The sequence below is a fragment of the Pristiophorus japonicus genome, chromosome 15 (assembly GCF_044704955.1).
Source record: "Pristiophorus japonicus isolate sPriJap1 chromosome 15, sPriJap1.hap1, whole genome shotgun sequence".
NCBI classification, from domain to species: Eukaryota; Metazoa; Chordata; class Chondrichthyes; family Pristiophoridae; genus Pristiophorus; species Pristiophorus japonicus.
Window position 1 is genome coordinate 8,503,228 of NC_091991.1, and position 27,511 is coordinate 8,530,738.

General features: G+C 50.6%; 1 protein-coding gene across 1 annotated transcript in view; it reads right to left on the minus strand.

Moving 5' to 3' along the window:
* pawr (PRKC, apoptosis, WT1, regulator) overlaps positions 1 to 27,511 on the minus strand; it is a 176,255-nt gene that overhangs the window by 9,469 nt on the left and 139,275 nt on the right. Inside the window, exons 4-5 of the mRNA XM_070900108.1 lie at positions 18,965 to 18,996; positions 3,137 to 3,290 (exon numbers count right to left, since the gene is read on the minus strand). Coding sequence (XP_070756209.1) covers positions 3,137 to 3,290; positions 18,965 to 18,996 — 186 coding nt within the window. The remainder of the gene's footprint in view (positions 1 to 3,136; positions 3,291 to 18,964; positions 18,997 to 27,511) is intronic.

Sequence of the window (27,511 nt, forward strand, 5' to 3'; positions counted from 1 at the left end):
GGGAGAAAGAGAGCGGGGGGGAAAGAGAGCAGGGGGGGAAAGAGAGCAGGGGGGGGAAGAGAGCGGGAGGGGGGAAGAGAGCGGGGGGGGAAGAGAGCGGGGGGGGGGAGAGAGCTGGGGGGGGGAGCGGGGGGGGAGCGGGGGGGGAGCGGGGGGGGGGAGCGGAGAGCGGGGGGGGGAGCGGAGAGCGGGGGGGGAAGAGAGCGGGGGGGGAAGAGAGCGGGGGGGGGGAGAGAGCTGGGGGGGGGGAGAGAGCGGGGGGGGGGAGCGGGGGGGGGAGCGGAGAGCGGGGGGGGGAGCGGAGAGCGGGGGGGGGAAGAGAGCGGGGGGGGAGAAGAGAACGGGGGGGGGAGAGAACGGGGGGGGGGGAGAGAACGGGGGGGGGGAGAAGAGAGCGGGGGAGAGAGCAGGGGGGGGGGGAAGAGAGCGGGGGGGGGGGGGAAGAGAGCGGGGGGGGGGGGAAGAGAGCGGGGGGGGGAAGAGAGCGGGGGGGGGGAAGAGAGCGGGGGGGAAGAGAGCGGGGGGAAGAGAGCGGGGGGGGGGGGAAAGAGAGCGGGGGGGGGGGAAAGAGAGCGGGGGGGGGAAAAGAGAGCGGGGGGGGGAAAGAGAGCGGGGGGGGGAAAGAGAGCGGGGGGGGGAAAGAGAGCGGGGGGGGGGAAAGAGAGCGGGGGGGGGAGAAAGAGAGCGGGGGGGGGAGAAAGAGAGCGGGGGGGGGGGGAAAGAGAGCAGGGGGGGAAAGAGAGCAGGGGGGGGAAGAGAGCGGGAGGGGGAAGAGAGCGGGAGGGGGGAAGAGAGCGGGGGGGGGGGAGAGAGCGGGGGGGGGGGGAGAGAGCTGGGGGGGGGGAGAGAGCGGGGGGGGAGCGGAGAGCGGGGGGGGGAGCGGAGAGCGGGGGGGGAAGAGAGCGGGGGGGGAGAAGAGAACGGGGGGGGGGGAGAGAACGGGGGGGGGGGGGAGAGAACGGGGGGGGGGGAGAAGAGAGCGGGGAGAGAGAGCAGGGGGGGGGGGAAGAGAGCGGGGGGGGGGAAGAGAGCGGGGGGGGGGGGAAGAGAGCGGGGGGGGGGGAAGAGAGCGGGGGGGGGAAGAGAGCGGGGGGGGGAAGAGAGCGGGGGGGGGAAGAGAGCGGGGGGGGGGAAGAGAGCGGGGGGGGGAAGAGAGCGGGGGGGGGAAGAGAGCGGGGGGGGAAGAGAGCGGGGGGGGAAGAGAGCGGGGGGGAAGAGAGCGGGGGGGAAGAGAGCGGGGGGGAAGAGAGCGGGGGGGAAGAGAGCGGGGGGGGGAAGAGAGCCAGGGGGGGGAAGAGAGCGGGGGGGGAGAGAGCGGGGGGGGGAAAGAGAGCGGGGGGGGGGGAAAGAGAGCGGGGGGGGGGGAAAGAGAGCGGGGGGGGGGAAAGAGAGCGGGGGGGGAAAGAGAGCGGGGGGGGAAGAGAGCGGGGGGGGAAGAGAGCGGGGGGGGGAAGAGAGCGGGGGGGGGAAGAGAGCGGGGGGGGAAGAGAGCGGGGGGGGGAAGAGAGCGGGGGGGGAAGAGAGCGGGGGGGGGAGAGAGCGGGGGGGGAAGAGAGCGGGGGGGGGGAAGAGAGCGGGGGGGGGAAGAGAGCGGGGGGGGGAAGAGAGCGGGGGGGGGAAGAGAGCGGGGGGGGGAAGAGAGCGAGGGGGGAAGAGAGCGGGGGGGGGAAGAGAGCGGGGGGGGGAAGAGAGCGGGGGGGGGGAAGAGAGCGGGGGGGGGGAAGAGAGCGGGGGGGGGAAGAGAGCGGGGGGGGGGAAGAGAGCGGGGGGGGGAAGAGAGCGGGGGGGGGAAGAGAGCGGGGGGGGAAGAGAGCGGGGGGGAAGAGAGGGGGGGGAAAAGAGAGCGGGGGGGGAAAGAGAGCGGGGGGGGAAAGAGAGCGGGGGGGGGGAAGAGAGCGGGGGGGGGAGAGAGCGGGGGGGGGAGAGAGCGGGGGGGGGAAGAGAGGGGGGGAGAGAGGGGGGGGAGAGAGGGGGGGGGAAGAGAGCGGGGGGGGAAAAGAGAGCGGGGGGGGGAAGAGAGCGGGGGGGGGAAGAGAGGGGGGGGAAGAGAGGGGGGGGGAGAGAGGGGGGGGAGAGAGGGGGGGGGAGAGAGGGGGGGGGAAGGAGAGCAGGGGGGGGGGAAGAGAGCGGGGGGGGGAAGAGAGCGGGGGGGGAAGAGAGCGGGGGGGGGGAAAGAGAGCAGGGGGGGGGGAAGAGAGCGAGAGCGGGGGGAAGAGAGCGGGGGGGGGAAGAGAGCGGGGGGAAGAGAGCGGGGGGAAGAGAGCGGGGGGAAGAGAGCGGGGGAAGAGAGCGGGGGGAAGAGAGCGGGGGGAAGAGAGCGGGGGAAGAGAGCGGGGGGGGGGAGGGGGAGGAGAGAGCCGGGGAAGAAAGGGGGGGAAGAAGGAGAGGGGGAGAAGAAAGAGAGGGGGGGGGAAGAAAGAGGGGGGAGAAGAGAGAGGGGGAGAAAGAGAGGGGGAGAAAGAGAGGGGGAGAAAGAGAGGGGGAGAAAGAGAGGGGAGGGAGAAAGAGAGGGGGGAAAGAGAATGTGGGGGAGAGAGGGGCGGGGAGAGAGTGGGGGGGGGGAGAAGAGTGGTGGAGTGGGGGGGGGGAGGAAGTGGGGGAGTGGGCGAGGCAGGGAAAGCAGGAAGGGCGTTATGGTTGGGGAGCGAGGGACAGAGGGGTGCAGAACCCTCAGCGATGAGGGCTTCGATGAGCTGTTGGAGGGAGCCACCATCGCTCAAGGACACCTCCGGCTCGAACTGGCCACTGGCGTTGATCAGAGGGAGTGTGACCGTCGCAGGAACTCGAGGCGTGGCTGGCGGGGGTGGGGCAGGGACTGGAGGGGACGGTATTTCACCATCCATGTCACAGAACCGGTGAGCGGCGCAGCGACAAGCTTGTCACGGAAGGGACGCACAGTCGACGGAGAAACACCTGTCCGGAAATGTCGGTGTGGTTTATGCCACTGAAGTGGCGTCTATGTGAGTGACTCCGGTGGTCATGGTTAACGGCCACCACCGGCGCCTGCCCGTGATGACCACGGTGCGCTGTGTCAATGGCCCGGGCTACACTCGCGTAAAACCTCTTGGGGGCACCCAAACAGAATATTTCTCGCGCGCGCGCTACAGCATGGAATCACAGCTGCGTCTCCACGCACCTTTTCAAATTCCTCCAGTTTCTTCTCTAATGTGCTGCCGAAGTTCGGAGCGGAAGTGGTGTTTCCATAGCGACTGTAACCGGGTCTCTCCGCTCGGCCCGCGAACCGGCCGCCGCTCGAATACGCCGCAACATCTTCCTCAGAAGCGCTGGTGCTGTGCGCAAACACGGGGACATGGCCAACATTAACGGCGAGTAAAACCGCAGCAGAAGAAAGAAAACTTGAGCACTATACATTACAAATGAACAATAGGTATTTATATAGCATCTTTAACCTCGTGAAACATTCCAAGGCGCTTCACAGGAGTATTTTGAGATAATGAATTTGACATCGAGCCAGATGAGTTGACATTAGCGCGGGAGGTCGGTTTTAAGGAGCGACTTGAAGGAGGAAAGAGAGGTAGAGAGGCGGAGAGGTTTAGGGAGGGAGTTCCAGAGCTTGGGCCCCAGGCAACAGAAGGCACGGCCACCGATGGTGGAGCGATTATAATCAGGGATGCTCAAGAGGGCAGAATTAGAGGAACGCAGACATCTCGGGGGGTTGTGGGGCTGGAGGAGATTACAGAGATAGGGAGGGGCGAGGGCCATGGAGGGATTTGAAAACAAAGATGAGAATTTTTGAAATCGAGGCGTTGTTTAACCGGAAGCCAATGTCGGTCAGCGAGCACAGGGGGTGATGGGTGAGCGGGACTTGGTGCGAGTTAGGACACGGGGCAGCCGAGTTATGGATCACCTCTAGTTTACGTAGGGTAGAATGTGGGAGGCCAGCCAAGAGTGCGTTAGGAATGGTCAAGTCTAGAGGTAACAAAGGCACGGATGAGGGTTTCAGCAGCGGATGAGCTGAGGCAGGGCGGAGTTGAGCGATGGTAGAGAGGTGGAAATAGGTGGTCCTAGTTATGCTGCAGGTGTGTGGTCGAAAGCTCATTTCTGGGTCAAATAATGACACCAAGTTTGCGAATAGTCTGGTTCAGCCTCAGACAGGAGTTGGGGAGAGGGATGGAGTCAGTGTCTGTGTCTAATACACATACTGAATGAAAAGCAGCTTCACTGTGGTGCTGAGAAAGTGGTCAGTAAATGCACCACCGTGCTCTGACTATTTGCCTTCACTGCTGCGTTAGCCGTGACTCAGTGGGCAGCACTCTCGCCTCCGAGTCACAAGGTTGTGTGTTCCAGACCCACTCCAGAACCTCGAGGCTGACACTCCCCCAGTGCAGTGCTGAGGGAGTGCCTGCATTGTCAGAGGTATCGGCTTTCTTAATGAGACATTAATCCGAAGTCCGTCTGCTCTCTTGGGTGGATATTAAAGATCCCGTGGCAACTATTTCGAATAGGAACGGGGGAAGGTGCCCTGGCCAATATTTAGCCCTCAACCAACATAACAAAAACAGGTTATCTGGTCGTTATCACATGATTGTTTGTGGCAGCTTGCTGTGCGCAAATTGGCTGCCATGTGTCCTACATTACAACAGTGACTACACTTCAAAAAGTACTTCATTGGCTGTCATGCGCTTGGGACGTCCTGAGGTTGTGAAAGGTGCTATCTAAATGCAAGTGTCGACACAGAAACTCAGATACATACATGAACCAGAGTCGAGGAAAGCGCAGACATGCTGTGAAAGGAGGCAAAATTACATAAGAACATAAGAAATAGGAGCAGGAGTAGGCCATTTGGATCAATAGGATCATGACTGATCTGATCATGGACTCAGCTCCACTTCCCTGCCCGCTCCCCATAAACCTTTATTCCCTAGTCGCTCAAAAATCTGTATCTCCACCTTAAATATATTGAATGACCCAGCCTCCACAGCTCTCTGGGGCAGAGAATTCCACAGATTTCCAACCCTCAGAAGAAATTTTTCCTAATCTCAGTTTTAAATGGGCGGCCCCTTATTCTGAGACTGTGTCCCCTAGTTTTAGTTTCCCCTATGAGTAGAAATATCCTCTCTGCATCCCCCTTGTCAAGTCCCCTCATTATCTTATATGTTTTGATAAGATTACACCTCATTCTTCTGAACTCCAATGTGTAGAGGCCCAACCTACTCAACCTGTCCTCATAAGTCAACCCCCTCATCTCCGGAATCAACCTAGTGAACCTTCTCTGAACTGCCTCCAAAGCAAGTATATCCTTCCTTAAATAAGGAGACCAAAACTATACGCAGTACTCCACTTGTGACCTCGCCAATACTCTCGACAGTTGTAGCAGGACTTCACTGCTTTTATACTCCATCTCCCTTGCAATAAAGGCCAACATTCGATTTGCCTTCCTGATTACTTGCTGTAGCTGCATACTAACTTTTTGTGTTTCATGCACAAGGACCCCCAGGTCCCTCTGTACTGCAGCACTTTGCAATTTTTCTCCATTTAACTTATAATAGAAGCATTAGAAATACGATGCTGGATCGGGAGGGTGTACTGGCAGCCATGACGTGATGGGAGCATCAGAAACTTGGCTATTCCCAGAGAATGGGACTGAAAATAATATTCAGCGTGTGAAGAAGTGTACATCCACTCCTGAAGATGGAGGGCACGAGGACCACGGGGGGAGTGGCTGGGTGGTCAGAGGTGTCCCTGATTAAACAAAGCAGCAAGGAGGGGTTTATATAAAGCAAAGGTTTGAGATTTCAAAATTCTCATGCTTCTTTTCAAATCCCTCCATGGTCCTCTCCCCTATCTCTGCAACCTCCTCCAGCCCCACAACCCATCGCGATCTCTGCGCTTCTCTAATTCTGACCTCCGGAGCATCCCCCAATTTTAATCACTCCATAAAGAACATTAAAAAAATAGGAAGGAGTAGGCCATTCAGCCCCTCAAGCCTACGCTGCCATTCAATAAGATCATGGCTGATCTGATCTTGGCCTCAACTCCACTTTCCTGCCTGTGCCCCATAACTCTCAGCTCCACTGTAGTTCAAGAATCTGACCATCTCCGCCTTGAATATATTCAATGACCCAGCCTCCACAGCTCTCTGGGGCAGAGAATTCCAAAGATTCACCCCCCTCAGAGAAGAAATTCCTCCTTGTCTCCGTCTTAAATTGGCGACCACTTATTCTGAAACTGTGCCCCCCTAGTTCTAGATTCCCCCATCATTGGCTGCCGTCCCTTCAGCTGCCTGAGCCCAAAAGCTCTGGAATTCTCTCCCTAAACCTCATTACCTCTCTTTCCTCCTTTAAGACGCTCCTTAAAACGTACCTCTTTGCCCAAGCTTTTAGTCATCGGCCCCAATATCTGCTCGGTGTCAAATTTTGTTTGATAACACTCCTGTGAAGCGTCTTGCGACGTTTTAAAGGCGCTATATAAATACAATTTGTTGTTGTAGTGTAGACAGGATAAAAAGACAGGGTCTGTGAGAAGTTGGATGCAAGTGTGTTTTGTTTGGTGAATCTAAGAATCAAGGTGTGCCGGAGTCATCAGTTGACTGAATGGAACTGGAATCGGGAACATAAAGGCATGATTCAAGCGCTGTCCGGCCTGAGACAAGGGGGACTTGATCACAAGCAGTATGAAGTATTCAGACAAGGAAGCGGTGCAGCCAAATATATCAAAGTCACCTGGAAGGTGAACAGAGTTAGGAAAGTACATCTCTAACTTCTTCCAGTTCTGATGAAAAGTCATCGCCCTGAAACATTAACTCCGTATCTTTGTCAGCTGTGGCTCAGTGGTTGGACCGCTGAGGCATGGAGTCAGGAGGTTGTGGATTCAATGATATAAGAAATAGGAGCAGGAGTAGGCCAGTTAGCCCCTCGAGCCTGCTCCGCCATTTAATACGATCATGGCTGATCCGATAATGGACTCAGGTCCACTTCCCCGCCCACTCCAGAGACTTGAACACAAAATCCGGGCCGACACTCCCAGTGCAACGCTGAGAGAGCGCTGCACTGTCAGAGGAGCCGTCTTTCGGGTGAGACGTTAAACCAAGGCCCCGTCTGCTCTCTCAGGTGGATGTAAAAGATCCCATGGCACTATTTCAAAGAAGAGCAGGGGAGTTATCCCCGGTGTCCTGGGGCCAATAATTATCCCTCAACCAACATAACAAAAAACAGATGATCTGGTCATGATCACATGGCTGTTTGTGGGAGCTTGCTGTGTGCAAACTGGTTGCCGTGTTTCCCACATTGCAACAGTGACTACACTCCAAAAGTACTTCATTAGCTGTAAAGTGCTTTGGGAGGTCCTAAGGTTGTGAAAGGTGCTATATAAATCCAAGTCTTTCTCTCCACAGATGCTGCCTGACCAGCAGTTTCTATTTTTATTACCTAACCAGCTACTTTGGGCAATCGTCTTTAACATGAAGAATGTCAAGCGCACAATAAGGGTTTGCTCACAGCCCACCAAGTCACCTCGCGGAGGTAGGTTGGTTCACATTTCTCGTCTCTGCATAGAACAGGAAAGTTATTTCAAGAGGTAATGTCAATCAAACTAACTTTAACTGGGGAAACTTCAGGTTGTCTGGAGTCTGAGCTGGTGCAATATAACGCATGACTGATTCATGACTCAGTGCTTCAGAGCAAGAGGTTGCAGTCAGCACTACCTGCTCAATTCATAAATAACAGAGACAAAGTGCAAAAAATGCAAGTCGTGCCACCTTCCAGTGAACTGCGACCACTCAGTGATTAGGTTCAACGTGATTTAAGACACCTGGAGAACTCTGAACAGATCTGGTCGCCATATTGTAAAAAGGATAGAGGCACAGGCGAGGGTGCAGAGAAGATTTACAAGGATGATACCAGAACTGCAAGCGTACACCCATCAGGAAAGGATGAACAGACTGGGTCTCTTTTCTCTTGAAAATAGAAGGCTGAGGGGTGACCTAATAGAGGTCTTTAAAATTATGAAAGATTTTGATCGAGTGGACACAAAGAGAGTGTTTCCACTTGTGGGGAAGAACATAACTAGAGGCCATCAGTATAAGATAGTCACCAAGAAATCCAATCGGGAATTCAGGAGAAAATTCTTTACCCAGAGAGCGGTGAGAATGTGGAACTCGCTGCCACAGGGAGTGCTTGAAGCGAATAGTATCGAGCAAGGGTGGGCAATTATTTGGGCTGGAGGGTCACTTAACAAGTTTTGGTGAGCTGTTGAGGGCTGCCCACCAATACTCCACCAATCGCTCGGCCCCATGCAGGCTGATCACCGGCTCCTGCTGCTGGAAGAGATACTGCGCATGCGTGGCTGTATAGTGGTCGGCCGCACGGCAAATTTAAAGGGACTGCGCAGAAAAAACTTAGAGAGAACATTGCATAAGCATAAAATCAGATAGAAACACAAAAATAGGTGCAGGAGTAGGCCATTCGGCCCTTCAAGCCTGCACCACCATTCAATATGATCATGGCTGATCATGCAACTTCAGTACCCCACTCCTGCCTTCTCTCCATATCCCCCGATCCTTTTAGCCGTAAGGGCCACATCTAACTCCCTTTTGAATATATCTAACGAACTGGACTCAACAACTTTCAGTGGTAGAGAATTCCACAGGTTCACAATTTTCTGAGTGAAGAAGTTTATCCTCATCTCGGTCCTAGATGGTTTACCCCTTATCCTTAGACTGATCCCTGGTTCTGGACTTCCCCAACATCGGGAATATTCTTCCTGCATCTAACCTGTCCAATCCCTTCAGAATTTTATGAGATCCCTCTCATTCTTCAAAATTCCATTGAATACAAGCCTAGTCGATCCAGTCTTTCTTCATATGTCAGTCCTGCCATCCCGGGAATCAGTCTGGTGAACCTTCGCTGCACTCCCTCAATAGCAAGAATGTCCTTCCTCAGATTAGGAGACCAAAACTGAACACAGTACTCAAGGTGTTGTCTCACCAAGGCCCTGTACAACTGCAGTAAGACCTCCCTGCTCCTATACTTAAATCCTCTCGCTATGAAGGTCAACATGCCATTTGCTTTCCTTACTGCCTGCTGTACCTGTATGCCTACTTTCAATGACTGATGTATCTTAAATACACAACACGTATTTGATACTGCTTAGAAATGAATCAAAGATAAAAGTTGAAAATATCGTGGTATCTTCTGATCCCTATAAATCAGTGCTGTGAAATAGAACTGTACCCTCTTTAGAGTCTGTGTCAGCATCAATTCATCAATTCCCCACCCCAGTCATCCTTATGCCGCTGTGCAAAGATTACTGATGCTGTCCCAATCAGTGCCAGATGAGAACTCCCCTGCCGTCGTACTCTGGGTACCGGGAGAGGAAAGATACAGTGCTGGTCACAATCTTCGGTAAGAGAGATGTGGAGATGAGCGGCCATGACTCTGCTCTCAAAAGAATAGGGCCTATTTGAGTACGCAGTGCATTCTGGGTACGGACGCCACCATTGGGGCCCAGAATCACGGAATGGATCATTTTAAGATCGGGCCAGAGAGAATCGTTTTTGCGGATTATTAATTTCAATGAAGTATTACTGTGTTTTTCCTTGGCTGCAGTTCAGGTCTTGTCTCTGACCCACGTGAAGTGAAAGTGGATAGACGAATGTGCAGCTCGAGCTCCGGCTCGGGTTATATTTCTGTCCTGTCCAGCGGGCCGGATAGAATGATTGACAGGCCAGATATGGCCCCCGGGCTGTATTTTGCCCACCACTGATATAGATGCATTTAAGCGGAAGCTTAAATAAGCATGAGGGAGAAGGGAATAGAGGGTTATATGCTGATAGATTTAGATGAGGAAAGACGCTCGAGTGGAGCATAAACGGCGGCATAGACTGGTTGAGCCGAATGGCCTGTTTCTGTGCCGTAAATTCTATGCATTTCTATGATCTGGGATTCAGAAATACCAAAGACCAGAAGCTAGATATATATTCAAGGCTAATTTCAAGGACATGAGTGGACAACTTGAGCAAATTCATTAGGGAAGGCTGTTCAACACTTCAGTAGAGGACAAGTGGAGCACCTTTAAAGGCATAATGTTGAGCATGCAAGATAAATACATCCCTAAAACCAAAAAACTCTTGCTTGTAACCCTAATTGGATTAATAAACAAATCAGAAGCAAAATAAAGAGAGAAAATGGCCTAAACAAATGAAGGGAGGAAGGGGGTGGGATCCTCGGAGAGGAATAAAGGGACAGGCAGAAGCATGTTAATAAGATGGTCAGCACTTTAAAGAGGGACCTCAAAGAAAGTATTGTTAATTATAATAGTAAGCAGTTCTTTTAATATTGTAAAGCTACGAGGGCAGTTAGTGAACAGGTGAGAAGCACAGGTGATGCAAACAGGCTCGAAACCAAGGACGGGTCGAGGATAGGAAAACACTCGGAATGACTACTTCCGCCGAGTATTCCCAAGGGAGACATAGTCTGCTCAAAGAAAGTGAAATGAAAGGCTCAGAAACAACTGACATGGAAGTCCCAGACAGGCTATAAAGGTTGGCAAGGTGGATGCAGAGAGGATGTTTCCACTGATGGAGGAGACGAGAACTAGGAGGCATGATCTTAGTAAGGGGCCGCCCATTTAAAATTGAGATGAGGAGGAATTTCTTCTCTGAGGGTTGTGGATCTGTGGAATTCGCTGCCTCAGAGAGCTGTGGAAGCCGGGACATTGAATAAATTTAAGACCGAGATAGACAGTTTCTTAAACGACAAGGGATTAAGGGGAGCGGGCAGGGAAGTGGACCTAAGTCCGTGATTGGATCAGCCATGATCGTATTGAATGGCGGAGCAGGCTCGAGGGGCCGTATGGCCGACTCCTGCTCCTAATTCTTATGTTCAGAAAAAATACATCCCTTAGGGATAGACGGTATTTATCCCAGAGTGCTAAAGGAGACTAAAGAGGAGATTTGCGACTTATTGGGGCAATGTTCCAGTTAAGCTGAGCAGTCTGGAGTTCTGCGCAGGCCGCTCTCCTGCTTTTAAAGGGGAAAACGGGCATGTGTGATCATTTGAATGGACCACATACCCCAAAAATGAGCAGGAGCATTGCAGTGGAGACTAAGGTAGTGATTTGAGTAGTACTGGAGATTAAGCTAATTTGAGGTGTATTCACCAGTGGATTGGAAATAGACCCACATGGTGTCTTTTAAACAGGGCGACAAATCAGACCCGGGCAACTACCGACCCACTAGTCTCACTTCAATTCCATGTAAAATAATGGAATCGACTATCTTGAGAGTGATCTGTAGAACAATATCATCATCATCAAAATCGAGGAAGACTTGCTTCCATTCTAAAAGTGAGTTCTCAGGTGACTGAACAGTCCAATACGAGAATTACAGTCTCTGTCACATGCGGGACAGAGAGTGGTTGAAGGAAAGGGTGGGTGGGACAGGTTTGCCGCACGCTCCTTCCGCTGCCTGCACTTGATTTCTGCATGCTCTCGGTGACGAGACTCGAGGTGCTCAGCGCCCTCCCGGATGCACTTCCTCCACTTAGGGCGGTCTCTGGCCCAGGGACTCCCAGGTGTCGGTGGGGATGTGGCACTTTATCAGGGAGGCTTTGAGGATTTCCTCTGCCCACCTGGGGATCGCTTGCCGTGTAGGAGCTCCGAGTAGAGCGCTTGCTTTGGGAGTCTCGAATCGGGCGTGCGGCTCACCCAACAGAGCTGGTCAAGTGTGGTCAGTGCTTCGAAGCTGGGGATGTGGAACAATAACCGAACAGCAGTCAACGCAGACTCAGACAGAGAAGGTCCCGCCCTGCAATATTCCCTCGAATGTTTCTCTGGGTGCATGGAACCTTTAATGCACGGGGTTTCCACTTAAAAGCCTGTGAGCCGACTGCGCGGGACCTCCAGACTTTAATAGGAACATTGCCGTTCCTCCTCGACTTCTTTGTGGGAGGAGCGATCGAGGTAGATCCTGTGATAGGTCCTCAGACACTTTGCATCTGGGCTTCCAAAGGGCATTTGCCGAAATTGCCACACAATATTGGCCTGTTGATTCAGCTCAGTATTGTGGGGACTCCGCAGTTAAGAAAGTGGCTCAAGGGTAGGGAGCAAGGGTACTTGTTGGAGGGTACCCCAGGGATCAATATTCATTGTTAATGACTTGGATTCAGAAACCCAAGGTAAATGGATCAAATTTGCAGATGATACCAAACTAATAAACGAGGCCGTGGAATTGGACGAGGCGGCTCACAATGAGTCAGACAAATGGAATTTAATGCAGACAAATGTGAAGTGCAGTAGACACGGAGGAAAAATGGGCCAGTAACGCAATCCATGAATGGCGCTGAAACAGCTGTGGGCGAAGTTGAACGGGATTTCGTGTCAGCGCTTAAAATGCCCAACCACGACAGAGTTTTGGATGAGCTCAAGTTTATATAGTGTGGAAGATCGGAGGCCGGCCAGGAGTGTGTTGGAGTAGTAGAATGTGGAGGTAACAAAGGCATAGATGAGCGTTTCAGCAGTGGATGAGCTGCGGCAAGGATGGAGTCGGGCGATGTTACAGAGGCGGAAATAGGCGGTTTCAGTTCGTTACTCTAGACAAAGTCGATTAAGTAAACTGTGCACTTTGGTAAACGATTCGAATTCCAGGAGACGGAAGCAGGCGGTCTTAGTGATGGAGCGGATATCTGGTCGGAAGCTCATCACGGGGTCAAAAATGACACAGAGGTCGCAAACGGCCTGGTTCGGCCTCAGACGGTTGCAAGGGAGGGGGATGGAGTCGGGGCGAGGGAACGAGGTTTGTGGTAGGGACCGAAGTCAGTGGCTTCAGTCTTCCCAATCTTTGGTTGAACCCAACCCCAAAACCAATAGTGCCCACAAGCCAACCTTCAGGCTGTCATGAAAGTAGCTGGAATATCAAACTCAGAATCTTACAGCACAGGATGCCATTCGGCCCATCATGCCTGTGCTGGCTTTTTTGAAAAAGCGATCGAATTAGTCCCACTCCCCCACTCTTTCCTCAGAAACCCTGCAATTTTTTCCTCATCAACTTTATATCCAGTTCCATTTTGAAAATTACTGTTGAACTTTTTAGTTATCTATTTATTCATTCACGGATGTGGGCGTCACTGGCAAGGCCGGCATTTATTGCCCATCCCTAATTGCCCCTTGAGAAGGTGGTGGTGAGCCGCCCCTTGAACTGCTGCAGTCCGTGTGGTGAAGGTGCTCCCACAGTGCTGTTAGGGAGGGAGTTCCAGGATTTTGATCCAACGACGATGAAGGAACGGCCGATATATTTCCAAGTCAGGGTGATGGGTGACTTGGAGAGGAACGTGGAGGTGGTGGTGTTCTCATGCGCCTGCTGCCCTTGTCTTTTTTTGTGGTAGAGGTCGGAGGTTTGGGAGGTGCTGTCTTAGAAGCCTTGGCGAGTTGCCGCAGTGTATCTTGTAGCCATGGTATGCCAGTGGTGGAGGGAGTGAATGTATAAGGTGGTGGATGAGGTGCCAATCAACTGCTTTGTCCCGGAGGGTGTTGAGCTTCTTGAGTATTGCTGGAGCTGCGCTCATCCAGGCAAGTGGAGAGTATTCCATCACACTCCTGCCTTGTGCCTTGTAGATGGTGGAAAGGCTTTGGGGAGTCAGGAGGTGAGTCACTCACCGCAGAATACCCAGCCTCTGACCCACTCTAGTAGCCACAGGATTTATGTGGCTGGTCCAGTTAAGTTTCTGGTCAATGGTGACCCCCAGGTCTATGATGGTGGGTGATTCAATGATGGTAATGTCATCAATGTTGAATGGCATGGGGAGGTAGTTAGACTCTCTCTTGTTGGAGATGGTCAGTGCCTGGCACCTGTGTGGCGCAAATGTTACTTGCCACTTAACAACCCAAGCCTGAATGTTGTCCAGGTCTTGCTGCATGCGAGCATGGACTGCTTCATTATCTGTTTCCACCACCCTTTCAGGCTGTGCATTCCAGATCAGAACTCACTGCGTAAAAATAAATCCTCCTCATCTTCCCCTCTGGTTCCTTTCCAATCGTCTTAAATCCGTGTTCTCTGGTTACCGACCCTCCTGCCACTGGAAAAGGTTTCTCCTTATTTATTCTATCAAAACCCCTTCATAATTTTGCATACCGCCATACGCAAGTAACTTTAATAACTGAGTTGCTGTGAATTAAAGCTTCATTTCTATCATTAATCATCAGTGGGTCATAATGGAGGAGATTTGTTGGCTAACTTGGCATAATCCTCGTGTTTGTTCTTGTGCATCTGGGATTTTACCGACATGTTCAGATTTGTTCCAACTTGTTCTGGCCATTCGGAACTTCTGACCAATGGGTTGCTCTTGACGACAGGATGCACGTTCCACAGCCGGAATTTGGATCAATAGGAATTTTAAAAACAAGAAAAATCGGGTCTCTACGATTGAAACTCGTTGATCGGTCATGCTGGCAGACAATAATGGGCATGGAACTGTCAGATGCCTCCGCACTCCTGGGAACGAATGATGTGGATGCATCAGTATACAAAGAGCTCGAGACGGTCATGCATGGGTGCCTCAGAATAGGCCCCCAAAGTTACGTGGTACCGGATTAAATTTAAAGTTAATAGACATCACGTTCCAACGTACTTTCACTGACGTTCCCGACTCATTAGGTAAAGGATAATGAACCAATTATCACTTGTCAGCAGTCTTGTTTTTTCCAGGCATGATTGCATCTAAAGAAAGATTGTTCTGGCCTCTATTTCTGTTGCTACGTTCATAAAGAACTCCCTTTGTGAAATGGCAGCAGTGTTTTCCTGGTAAAATTCATCAAAATTACCAGCGGTCAGTAATATATTATATAAAATCCTTCAGAGGTTTTCTTTAGTTTAATTCTATTTTTCATTCACTAGTTATCTACCTCTCCTTAAAGTGCCTTTCACAATCTCCAAATGTCCCAACGCTTTTACAGTCAATGAGTTACTTTTTGAAGTGTAGTCACTGTTGTAATGTCGGAAACATGGCAGCCAATTGGTGCACAGCAAGCTCCCACACACAGCAACAACAACTTATATTTATTTATATAGCGCCTTTGACGTAGTAAAATATCCCAAGGCGCTTCACAGCAGTGATATAATACAAAATAAATAAATTTGACACCGAGCCACACAAGAAGAAATTCCGACAAATGACCAGAAGCTTGGTCAAAGAGGGAGGTTTTAAGGAGCGTCTTGAAGGAGGAGAGAGAGGTAGAGAGGCGGAGAGGTTTAGGCAGGGAATTCCAGAGCTTGGGACCCCGGCAACGGAAGGCACGGCCACCAATAATCAGGGATGCTCCAGAGGGCAGAATTAGAGGAACACAGATATCTCGGGGGGTTGTGTGGCTGGAGAAGATTACAGAGACAGGGAGGGGCGAGGGCCATGGAGGGATTTGTAAACAGGGATGAGAATTGGCCAGATAATCTGTTTTAGTGATGTTGATTGAGGGATAAATATTGGCCCCAGGACACCGGGGAGAACTCCCCTGCTCTTCTTCGAAATAGTGCCGTGGGATCTTTTACATCCACACGAGAGGGCTTAATGTCTCTTCTGAAAGACGGCACCTCCGACAACGCAGCACTGCCTTGGCACTGCACTGGGAGTGCCAGCCTGTATTTTAGTGCTCAAGTCTCTGGAGTTCTGAACTCACGAGGCGAGGGTGCTGCCCACTGAGCCATGGCCAAATCCAACTGTTGCACTAACTGAGATCGACAAACTTAGCACTGGCCAGAGAGCAACCTGGGATCTTTCTCATCCGTATATATCCACGACTCCCTGCAAATTTACGCCGGAGTAAATGTTGAGCGAACGGCCTGGATTTTTCGCTCGGTTGCGTTGTTTATTTTTTTGGCCGCCATTCGGCGTAACCCGCGCAGAAGACCCCGGGATTTTAAGCTCAAATTACGTTCAGCGGCACTCGAGTTTCCACGGATTTAAAAACCATCACACTAGCAGCTGGCTCCACCCACATTATTAAAATTAATCACCATGGCAAGTTTCCGACAACTGCCTCGTTTGCGGCCCTTCGAGGAGGCTCATAAAATTAAACTGCTTCTTTTGGACGCAGGGACAAGCATTTAAAAAGCATTTGAATGTAATTATTGTTTTAATTTATTAAGAAACGTACCACTGTACCCCCAATATAACTCGTAAATGGTTTGGTGTTATTTAAAATAAAAGTAATTTTCAGTCATTTAAGATCGAGTTGCTCACAGGTGGTGGATTAACTGTGATTATTTGTTGGTGATTAAACCCATTTTCGGTTGTGTTAATCTGGCTGTACCAGGTTACCGCTCTTAACAACAATAACTTATATTTATATGGCGCCTTTAACGTAGTCAAACGTCCCAAGGCGCTACACAGGAGTGTTATGAGATAATAAATTTGACACCGAGCCACACAAGTAGAAATTAGCGCAGGTGACCAAAAGCTTGGTCAAAGAGGTAGGTTGTAAGGAGCGTCTTGAAGGAGGAAAGAGCGGTAGAGAGGTTTAGGGAGGGAGTTCCAGAGCTTGGGGCCCAGGCAACAGAAGGCACGGCCACCGATGGTAGAGGGATTATAATCAGGGATGCTCAGGAGGGCAGAATTAGGGGAGCGCAGACATCTCGGGGGCGGGGGGGGGGGTTGTGGGGCTTGAGGAGATTACAAAGAGAGGGAGGGGCGAGGGCCATGGAGGGATTTGTAAATAAGAATGAGAATTTTGAAATTGAGGTGCTGCTTAACCGGAAGCCAATGTAGGTCAACGAGCACAGGGTGAGCGGGACTTGATGCGTGTTAGGACACGAGCAGCCGAGTTTTGGATCACCTCTAGTTTACATAGGGTAGAATGTGGGAGACCAGCCAGGAGTACGTTGGAAGAGACAAGTCTAGAGGTAACAAAGGCAATGGATGAGGGCTGCAGCAGCGGATGAGCTGAGGCAGGGGCAGAGTCGGGCGATGTTACGGAGGTGTAAATAGGCGGTCTTAGTTATGCTGCGGATATGTGGTCAAAAGCTCATTTCAGGGTCAAACATGACACCAAGGTTGCAAACAGTCTGGTTCAGCCTCAGACAGAAGTTAGGGAGAGGGATGGAGCCAGTGGTTAGGGAATGGAGTTTGTGACGGGGACCAAAAACAATGGCTTCGGTCTTCCAGACATTCAATTGGAGCACATTTCTGCTCGTCAGACAAGTAGTCTGACAATTTAGAGACCGTCAAGAGAAGTGGTGGCGAGGTAGAGCTGGGTGTTATCAGCGTACATGTGGAAACTGACGGTGTGTTTTCGGATGGTGTTGCCGAGGTTGAGAAATAGGAGGGGGCCGTGGATAGATCCTCGCACATGAAGGAATAGTTTTTAAAGCAAAACTTGGAAAAAAAAAAATACGTTGTAAAACACTGCCTAATTGCGGCACTTTATGGCACACTGTGTTTGGCAATATGCAAATTAGTTTGAGCAGAAACTTGAGGGGAAGAAACGCTTCGCGAAACGATTGTATGTTTACGCCCAAAAGGGGGAACCCAATGGGGTAGAAATTCCAACGTCCCCGGGCCCGTACGAAGTTTCTACAGACCCAGGAAGGCATCGGAAAAGCCGTTTTTTAGCGCACAACGCGCATGTGCTGAAAGCCAGGTTTTCCCAATCGGCCAAGCTGGAGCACAACTTGTTCTCCACGTCTCAGGAGCAAGGACATTTGCACGGGCAAGATTGTGGGATTTACCCATATCTTGCCCAGCAAATGTCCTCAAAACTCTCGCGCCTGATGAAAGCAGGCGCATAGCCAACTTTTACAGGCATAAGTGTTTCAAAACACACAAAAACATATTAATAACTTTAATTTAAATGAATCTTAAATATGTAGTGTATATTTTCGATATGGGTGTTTGGGCGAGTTTCTCATTCACAATAATGGGAAGTCCAATTTACGGAGTTCCAATTATTATGAATGAGAAAATACTGTCCCTTGATTGGCTGGCCAGAGCCATGTGACTGCAGCTCCAGCTTACGGACGTCCCTATGAGCACGCGCTGCGACGCGCAGGGAGAGGAGGCCTGTGGATCGGGATCGGGATCGGGATCGAGGTGCAGCAGCTTCAGGTAGGTGTGCATTTTTTTCTCTAAAATCTAGTCGAACGCCCGCGGGAAGGAGAAAGCGGAATTTCTGGGTCATTGTGTTATGAGTCAGGAGGCTGGTATTTTTGTGTTTGATCACAGCCGTTTTTGTCCCTTTCACTGTCCCAGATTGAACAACTTGGATCGCTCAGTTTGAAAGCTGGGCAGGAGATTGGCCGTGCCTGCATCATGTCTGCCAACACCATTCAGTGGCCAGCTCACACATTGTGCTGCAGGAGATCCCCTGCCAACTCTCCCCTCCTCACTGCCAGCCAGGACTGACCTAGATTCAATACAGCGAATGACCTGGCAAAACGAGCAGTGGGACTTTGTCTGAGGCCAGGGGCAGGAGGGGGGGCGGGGGGGGGGGACAACAAGAGAAACAATACTAAGAGTAAGTGAGGAGAAATTGAGCAGATTGGGCCAACACACTCTGGCGTTTAACGAGAACAAGAGGTGATTGCATTGAAATGTATTGATTCTGAGAGGCTGCTTCCTCTGGCTGGAGAGTCGAAAACCAGGGGGCACAGTCTCAGGATAAGGGGTCGGCCATTTCGGACTGAGATGAGGAGGAATCGCGTCACTCAGAGGGTGGTGAATCTTTGGAATTCTCTCCCACAGAGGACTGTGGAGGCTCAGTCTTTGAGTATATTCAAGACAGACATCAATAGATTTTTGGACACAAAGGGACAGGGGATGGGACACTGGAGTTGAGGAAGATGATCAGCCATGATCTTGTTGAATGGTGGAGCAGGCTCAAGGGGCCCTGTGGCCGACTCCTGCTCCTATTTCTTACGTTCTCAGCGGAGGTTGGGCTTGGTCCTGCTCAGTATATTTGAAGGTAAAAAGCATGAACGCTCGAGGCTCATATAAAACGGACACATGTTTAAAGTTCTCTTTACCTTTTCCATCGATTTGTAGTTCTCGGAGTTTCCTAAAAAAAAAGAACAGAAAAAGGTTTTACTGAATAATCTCTCAGACTTATTTCAACACCGTGAACTCTCGAGGCTGGGGTCACGGATCATTGAAAGAAAAACTTGCACCGGACGCCCCAAAGTGCTTTACAGCCAATGACGTATTTTGGAGTGCAGTCACTGTTGCAATGTGGGGAAACGAGACAGCCAATTTGCGCACAGCAAGCTCCCACAAACAGCAACGTGATAATGACCAGATAATCTGTTTGTTATGTTGATTGAGGGATAAATATTGGCCCCAGGACACCGGGGATAACTCCCCCTGTTCTTCTTCGAAACAGTGCCGAGGGGTCTTTTACATCCACCTGAGAGCGCAGACGGGGCCTCAGTTTAACGTCTCATCTGAAAGACGGCACCTCCGACAGTGCAGTGCTCCCTCAGTACTGTCCCTCCAACAGTGCAGCGCTCCCTCAGCACTGACCCTCCGACAGTGCAGCACTCCCTCAGTACTGTCCCTCCGACAGTGCAGTGCTCCCTCAGTACTGTCCCTCCAACAGTGCAGCGCTCCCTCAGCACTGACCCTCCGACAGTGCAGCGCTCCCTCAGCACTGTACTGGGAGTGTCAGCCAAGATTTTTGTGCTCAAGTCCCTGGAGTGGGATTTGAACCCACAACCTGCTGACTCAGAGGCGAGAGCGCTTCCCACTGAGCCACGGCTGACAATTGTGGCAGCAGAGTAGGAAGAGTTTAATGCAGGAGGTCTGAATGCCACTGCTGAAGTGGGACTGCTTGACCATAGGCACCGACATTTAACATCCTGAAGCTTTGATGGAGGCACAAAAACTGACCAAACTAAATGGAGGGAAAATAGCTTAATTAAATCAACAAACAAAGGGAAGCCCAAATGAAAGCGATCGGAACCAAGGGATATGGGGGTAGTGCAGGAAGATGGAGGTGAGTTGAAAGATCAGCCATGATCTTATTGAATGACGGAGCAGGCTCAAGGGGCCAAATGGCCGACTCCTGCTCCTAATTCTTATGTTTTTGTGATAGGAGAAACTTGGCTATAGAATGAATGAAGGTGTATTGATATAGCGGCCCATCACATCACCCAGAAACGCAATAAACTGCATCACCACCACCTTGCATTTATACGCCGCCTTTAAATGTAGTAAAATGTCCCAAACTGCATCACACAAAATTTTACATTAAGCCACACGATGAGATAATCAGGACAGATGACCAACAACTTGGTTGAAGAGGTAGGTTTTAAGATGAGTCTGAAAGAAGGAGTGGGGTTGGGAGGTGGAGAGGTTCATAGAATCATAGAAGTTTACAGCACGGAAGGAGGCCATTTCGGCCCATCGTGTCCATACCGGCCAACAAGAGGCTATCCAGCCTAATCCCACTTTACAGCTCTCGGTCCGTAACCCTGCAGGTCACGGTACTTAAAGTGCACATTTAAGTACTTTTTAAATGTGGTGAGGGTTTCTGCCTCTACCACCCTTTCAGGCAGCGAGTTCCAGACCCCCACAACCCTCTGCGTGAAGAAATTTCCCCTCAAATCCCCTTCTAAACCTTCTACCACTTATTTTAAATTCATGCCCTCTGGTTCTATCCTCGATATCCAAGCCCCTCATAATTTTATACACCTCAATGAGGTTTCCCCTCAGCCTCCTCTGTTCCAAGGAAAACAAACCCAGCCTATCCAATCTGTCATCATAGCCAAGATTCTCCACTCCCGGCAACATGCTCATAAATCTCCTCTGTACCCTCTCCAGTGTAATCATGTCCTTTCTGTAATGCGGTGACCAGAACTGCACGCAGTACTTCAGCTGTGGCCCAACCAGTGTTTTATACAGTTCAAGCATAATCCCCCCTGCTTTTGTATTCTATGCCTTTGCTAATATAGGCAAGCATTCTGTATCTTTCTTAACCATCTTATTATCTACTTGGCCTGCTACCATCAGGGATCTGTGGACATGCACTCCAAAGTCACTTTGCTTTTCTACACTTCTTAGTATCCTACCATTTAATGTGTATTCCCTTTCCTTGTTAGCCCTCCCCAAATGCATTACCTCACACTTCTCCGGATTGAATTCCATTTGCCACTGTTCTGCCCACCTGACCAGTTCATTGATATCTTCCTGCAGTCTACAGCTTTCTTCTTCATTATCAACCACACAGCCAGTTTTAGTAGCATCTGCAGATGTCTTAATCATACCCCCTATATTTAAATCTAGATCATTGATGTATACCACAAAAAGCAAGGGACCCAGTACTGAGCCCTGCGGAACCCCACTGGAAACATCCTTCCAATCGCAAAAACACCCATCACCCTTTGCTTCCTCCTGGAGGGCGGGAATTTCAGAGCTTGGGGCCCAGGCAACTGAAGGCACGGCCACCAACGGTGGAGCGATTATAAGCGAGAATGGGCAAGTGGCCAGAATTGGAGGAGCGCATTTCAGAAGTTTGGAGGGGCTGATGGGGCTCAGAGAGGTAGGGTGGTGCGAGACCATGGAGCGATTTGAGGGGGCCCCGTTTAGAGAGGAATGTTAGTCATGACACGCAGAGTGGGGCTTGAAACCACAACAGTTGAACTGAGTATGTTCCCCCCCATGGAGAGAAGTTCTCACTGGCAATGGATTGCATTCAACTCACAGTCAAACACAAAACTATTTAATTTCAGCAATCATTTTCTTTACAGTCAAAACCCACTGTTACACATTCACTGTTGGCCAATATGTTTCTAATTAGTAAATTCATTCCTTTCATGTAATTGAATTTTAATGGAGACCAGGGAATACATTTTTAAGAAAGATCTTTTTAATATCACATTGTAAATGAAAACGCTTCAACAGGAGTTGAGTATTCAGCCCCTCGAGCCTGTTCCGCCATTCAGTTAGATCATGACTGGTCTGTACCTCAACTCCATCTACCTGCTTTGCTTCCATAACCCTTCGTACCCTTACCCGGCAAAAATCTATCAATCTCAGGTGTCAAATGTTCCTTCGATCCCCCCCCACCGCCCTCTCTCCAGCACCCCCTCCCCCGCCCTTGCCCCAGCCCCCCACCGCTGCCCTCTCTCCAGCACACCCCCCCCCCCGCCCTCTCCCCAGTCCCCCACAGCCACCCCCGCTCTCCTCGCGCCCCCCACAACTCAGTCCCATAGAAAACTTCTTTCGCAAGCAAAATTGCTTATCACAGGTGTACATCACTATTTTCAACGACAGGGCGATTCACATTTGCCACGGAGGAGGTACTGCATTAAGCTTTGACTTCGGAAAGGGCGAGAGCACCAGCAAAAGCCCCGAGAGTTTCTGCGTTTCTTGCTACTCGCTGCACAGAGAGGGTCCGATAGATGACATTCTGCTCAACATCAGTGAACACGGTGTATAGCACAGAAACAGGCCATTCGGCCCAACCACTCCGTTTACGCTTCACACGTACCTCCTCCAACCCCTCTTCATCTAACACTACCAGCAGAACTGTTCAAGTTCTGGTATGAGTGTCAGCTGTGGCTCAGTGGGCAGCACCCTCGCCTCTGAGTCAGAAGGTTGTGGGTTCAAGTCCCACTCCAGAGACTCGAGCACATAAATCCAGGCAGACATTTCCAGTGCAGTGCTGAGGGAGCGCTGCACTGTCGGAGGGAGCCGTCTTTCGGATGAGACGTTAAACCGAGGCCCCGTCTGCTCTCTCAGGTGGACGTAAAAGATCCCGTGGCACTATTTCGAAGAAGAGCAGGGGAGTTCTCCCTGGGGCCAATATTTATCTCTCAATCAACAGCACTAAAACATATGATCCGTTTGTGGGAGCTTGCTGTGCGCAAAGTGGCTGCCGCGTTTCCCACATTACAACAGTGACCACGCTCCAAAAAGTGCTTCATTGGCTCAGTGAAAGGTGCCATGTAAATGCAAGTCTTTCTTTTCTTATTATCCTGGAATAGCGTTTGTCACATCCCCAGGATCACCTGAAGCTCACCGCAGCCAACCAATTGTTTCCGAAGTGTAGTCACAGTTTTGTAGCCAATCTGCGCACAACAAGCTCCCACAAATAAATAACACATAACATAGAAACATAGAAAATAGGTGCAGGAGCAGGCCATTCAGCCCTTCTAGCCTGCATCGCCATTCAATGAGTTCATGGCTGAACATGAAACTTCAGTGACCAGTTAATCTGTTTTAGTGATGCTGATTGATGGTAAAATGTTGGCCTGAACACCAAGAGAACTACCTCGCTCTCAATATTTCCAAGAATGATTTTACAAGCACCTAAACCAGCAGTACAGGCCTCGGTTTAACGTTGCGTCCAAAAGATGAGGTCTAACTATGGGGATCTGGAGCATACGAAGCTCCACCTAGGGTTAGATATGTGCAGGTGCAGTTATGACTGTGGGGCGAGTCGCTTTGTAATGCGATGCCACCTAGCGACATTATAATGGCCAAATAAGGAAAGTGGGACGTAGTAAGTATAAACTTAATGGCCCTGAAATTCCGGTCGAGCTCTTCCCGCGGGCAAACGATCTAAAAACAGAAAAAAAGATGCGCACTTACCTGTTGCTGCTGCGCCCGTTGGAACTTCCGAGCCTGGGGCCTCCCGTGACCGCGTGTCGCAGCGCGTGCACGTGGGGACGTGCGCAGGCCGGGAGCTGGAGGCAGCAGCCAATCGGGTGTCGTATAGTTTCTCATTCATAGCAATAGCAGTTCCGTAAGTCCGGAACTCCTATTACTATGAATGAGAGGGCCCCCCCAAACACCCAAAACACAATAAAAAATAGAAAATAAACTACATATTTAACATTCATTTAAATTAAAGTTGTTATAAAAAAAATAGTTCCGACTTTAAAAAAAAAAAGTTTTTTTTAATTAAGCCTTAAAATAAACTTACCGTAGTGGGGAGGGTTTTTAAAAATAAAATATGTTTTTATAACTTTATTTTTAACGTGTATGCATATTTTTAAACACTTGCACCTGTAACAGTAGGCCCGCTTTATCAGGCGCAAGGTTTTAAAGGACATTTGCAGGGCAAGATATTTGTTAATATCGGAAATCTTGCCCGGCAAGTGTCCTCGCTCCTGATCTGTGGAGGATCTGTCAAGGCAGCAACGTGATAGATCGGAAAAGCCGGTTTCCAGCGCATGCGCATTGCGCGCCGAAAACTGGCTTTTCTGACGCCTTCCCGGGTCCGTAGAAACTTCACACGGACCTGGAACATCGGAATTTTTTGGGCCAATAGATTATGGACAAACTGTGATGTGTGGCACTGCCACCGTGCTAACTGGGATAGATTTAGAACAGATTGAGCAGCTCAAAACTGCATCCATGAGGCGCTGTGGGCCATCAGCAGCAGCAGAATTGTATTCGACCACAATCTGTAACCTGGTGGCCCGGCACATCCCTCACTTTACCATTACCATCAACCCAGGGGACCAACCCTGGTTCAATAAGGAGCGCAGAAGAGCATGCCATTGGCAGCAGCGGGCGTATCTAATGAGGTGCCAACTGGGGAAGTACATGCACGGGACTACACGCACGCTAAACGCTTTAGACAAGAGCTGAGGAATCCCACAACCAACAGATCAGGTCAAAGTCCTGCCACATCCAGTCCTGAATGGTGGCGGACAATTAAACAACTAACGGGAGGAGGCGGCTCCATGAACATCCCCAACCTCAATGATGGCGGAGCCCAGCACGTGAATGCAAAAGACAAGGCTGAAACGTTTGCGATCATCTTCAGCCAGAAGTGCCGAGTGGATAATCCTCCTGAGGTCCCCACCATCACAGAAGCCAGTCTTCAGCCAATTCGATTCACTCCACGTGATGTCAAGCAACGGCTGAGTGCACTGGTTACGGTAAAGGCTACGGGCCGCAACAACATCCCGGCTGTTGTGCTGAAGACTTGTGCCAATGGCAGAGCAGTAGATTCTCTGTTCCTACTCCTGTGGATATTACATCGAATTTACAGCACACCAGACACAGGCCACACAGCCCAACCGGTCCGTGCCGGTGTTAATGCTCCACACCAGCCTCCTCCCACCCCATCAACATATCCTTCTATTCCTTTCTCCCTCAAGTGTTTATCTAGATTTAAAAATCTCATCCTTGTTTTCAAATCCTTCCATGGGCTCGTCCCTCCCTATTTCTAATCTCCTCCAGCCCTACACCAACCCAACCCCCCACTCCCCCGAGATCCCTGCGCTCCTCTAATTCTGGAGAAGCTGGGGTTGTTCTCAGAGCAGAGAAGGTTCAGAGCAGATTTAATAGAAGTGTTCAATATCATGAGCATAGAGAGACTCAGAACAATCTGTTTCCAATGGTAGAAGGGTCAATAAGAAGAAAGACTTGCATTTCTATAGCGCCTTTCACGACCACCAGACGTCTCAAAGCGCTTTACAGCTAAAGAAGTTGTATTGTGGGAAACGCGGCAGTCAATTTGCGCACAGCAAGCTCCCACAAACAGCAATGTGATAATGACCGGATAATCTGTTGTTTGGTGATGTTGATTGAGGGATAAATATTGGCCCCAGGACACCGGGGAGAACGCCCCTGCTCTTCTTCGAACTAGTGGCCACGGGATCTTTTACATGCACCTGAGGGGACAGACAATGCCTCGGTTTAACATCACCTCCAACAGTGCAGCACTCCCTCAGCACTGCACTGGGAGTGTCAGCCTGGATTTATGTGCTCAAGTCCCTGGAGTGAGACTTGAACCCACAACCTTCTGACTGAGAGTAGAGTGTGCTACCCAGTAAGCCACAGCGGACACAGAGGATAACCAGAGGACACAGATTTAAGACGATTGGCAAAAGAACCAAAGGGACATAGAGGATTTAAAAAAAAAAAATTTTTTTTTAAACGCAGCGAGGTGCTGTGATCTGGAACACGCTGCCTGAAAGGGCGATAGGAGCAGATTTAATCGTAACTTTCAAAAGGAAATTGGATAAATACTTAAGAAAAAATATACAAGGCTATGGAGAAAGAGCAGGGGAGAGTAGGACAAACTGGATCGCTCTTTCGAAGTACCGGCACAGACATGATGGGCCGAATGGCTTCCTACTGAGCTGAGAGATAGTCAGATATTTACATTAGAAGTGGCAGGCTAGCGTATATCATCCAGTTCCCCACACAATCCCAGACCCCCTTTTTAATCAAGGTGGTACAGCAGAAAGGTAGTTGGAGCCCACCATAAAGCATCAGGGAGGCAAAGAAATGGAACCCAATACAATTTTAAAACGATACCCAACTGGCACAAGTAACAGGCAACAAGACAATGCACAGAATGTAACCTAATCTGAGTTTCAGAGGATATGAGAATCTGATCAAGCTTCTCTCTCAGTTTATGTTGACTCATAAACCTCTCAATTAGATTACAGGAACTGTAATCACTCCCAGTATCCATTTCACGGCATACAATACATTACCACATGGAATCTCAACCTTTTAATCTACTGAACAAAAACATCTGGGGAAAGGTTCATGCAGCCAATAATATTTTACAACAAAGGTCGGGAAGGGTTCAACGTTGCCAAGAAAATTTCAATAAAGCGACTCTCCAGAGCTCGAGCGAGGTTGTAAAGATGAAGGGCGTCTGCAGACTCCCGGCACAATGTAACCAGCCCAGGCAGGTTGGGGAGAGCAGTGCAGCTCAAATTTCATTGGCGGCTTTGGCAAGGTTATTGTTTCAGAACAATCAATGATGGTAATCCTGATCTAGCAGGGCGGTGGGGGGGGGGGGGGGGGAAGAGGGAGCGCGGGGGGGGGGGGGGGGGAGGGGAGGGGAGGGGGAGGGAAGAGGGGGAGCGGGGCGGGGGGAGGGGGGAGCGCGGGGGGGGGGGGGGAGGGGGGGATGGGGGAGCGCGGTGTGGGGGGGGGAGGGGAGGGGAGGGGGAGGGAAGAGGGGGAGCGGGGCGGGGGGAGGGGGGAGCGCGGTGTGGGGGGGGGAGGGGGGGATGGGGGAGCGCGGTGTGGGGGGGGGGAGGGGGGAGGGGGGAGCGCGGGGTGGGGGGGGAGGCCGAGAGATTTATTTTGGATTGCTTTTTGATGAGCCTCCATTTACTCTCCATAAATCTCAAAATGAATTTAATCAATACATGGGATTATTAACTTAAACAAGTCACACCAGGTTATCTCTGGAGAGATAAAGAAAGAAAACCTTGCATTTATATAGCGCCCTTCTCATCCCCAGGACGTCCAAAACCATATCTCAGCCAATGAAGTACTTTTGGAGTGTCGTCACTGTCGTAATGTGGAAAATGCGGCAGCCAATTTGTGAACAGCAAGCTCCCACAAACAGCAATGTGATAATGACCCAGATAATCTTTTTTTTTAAACTGATGTTTGAGGGATAAATACTGGCCCCAGGAAACTGGGGAGAACGCCCCTGTTTTGATTCCAAGTAGTGCCCTGGGATCTCACGTCCAGCTGATTGGTTTAATGTCTCATCTCAAAGACGGCACATCAGAAAGTGCAGTGCTCCCTCAGTACTGCCCCTCCGACAGTGCGGCGTTCCCTCAGTACTGCCCCTCCGACAGTGCGGC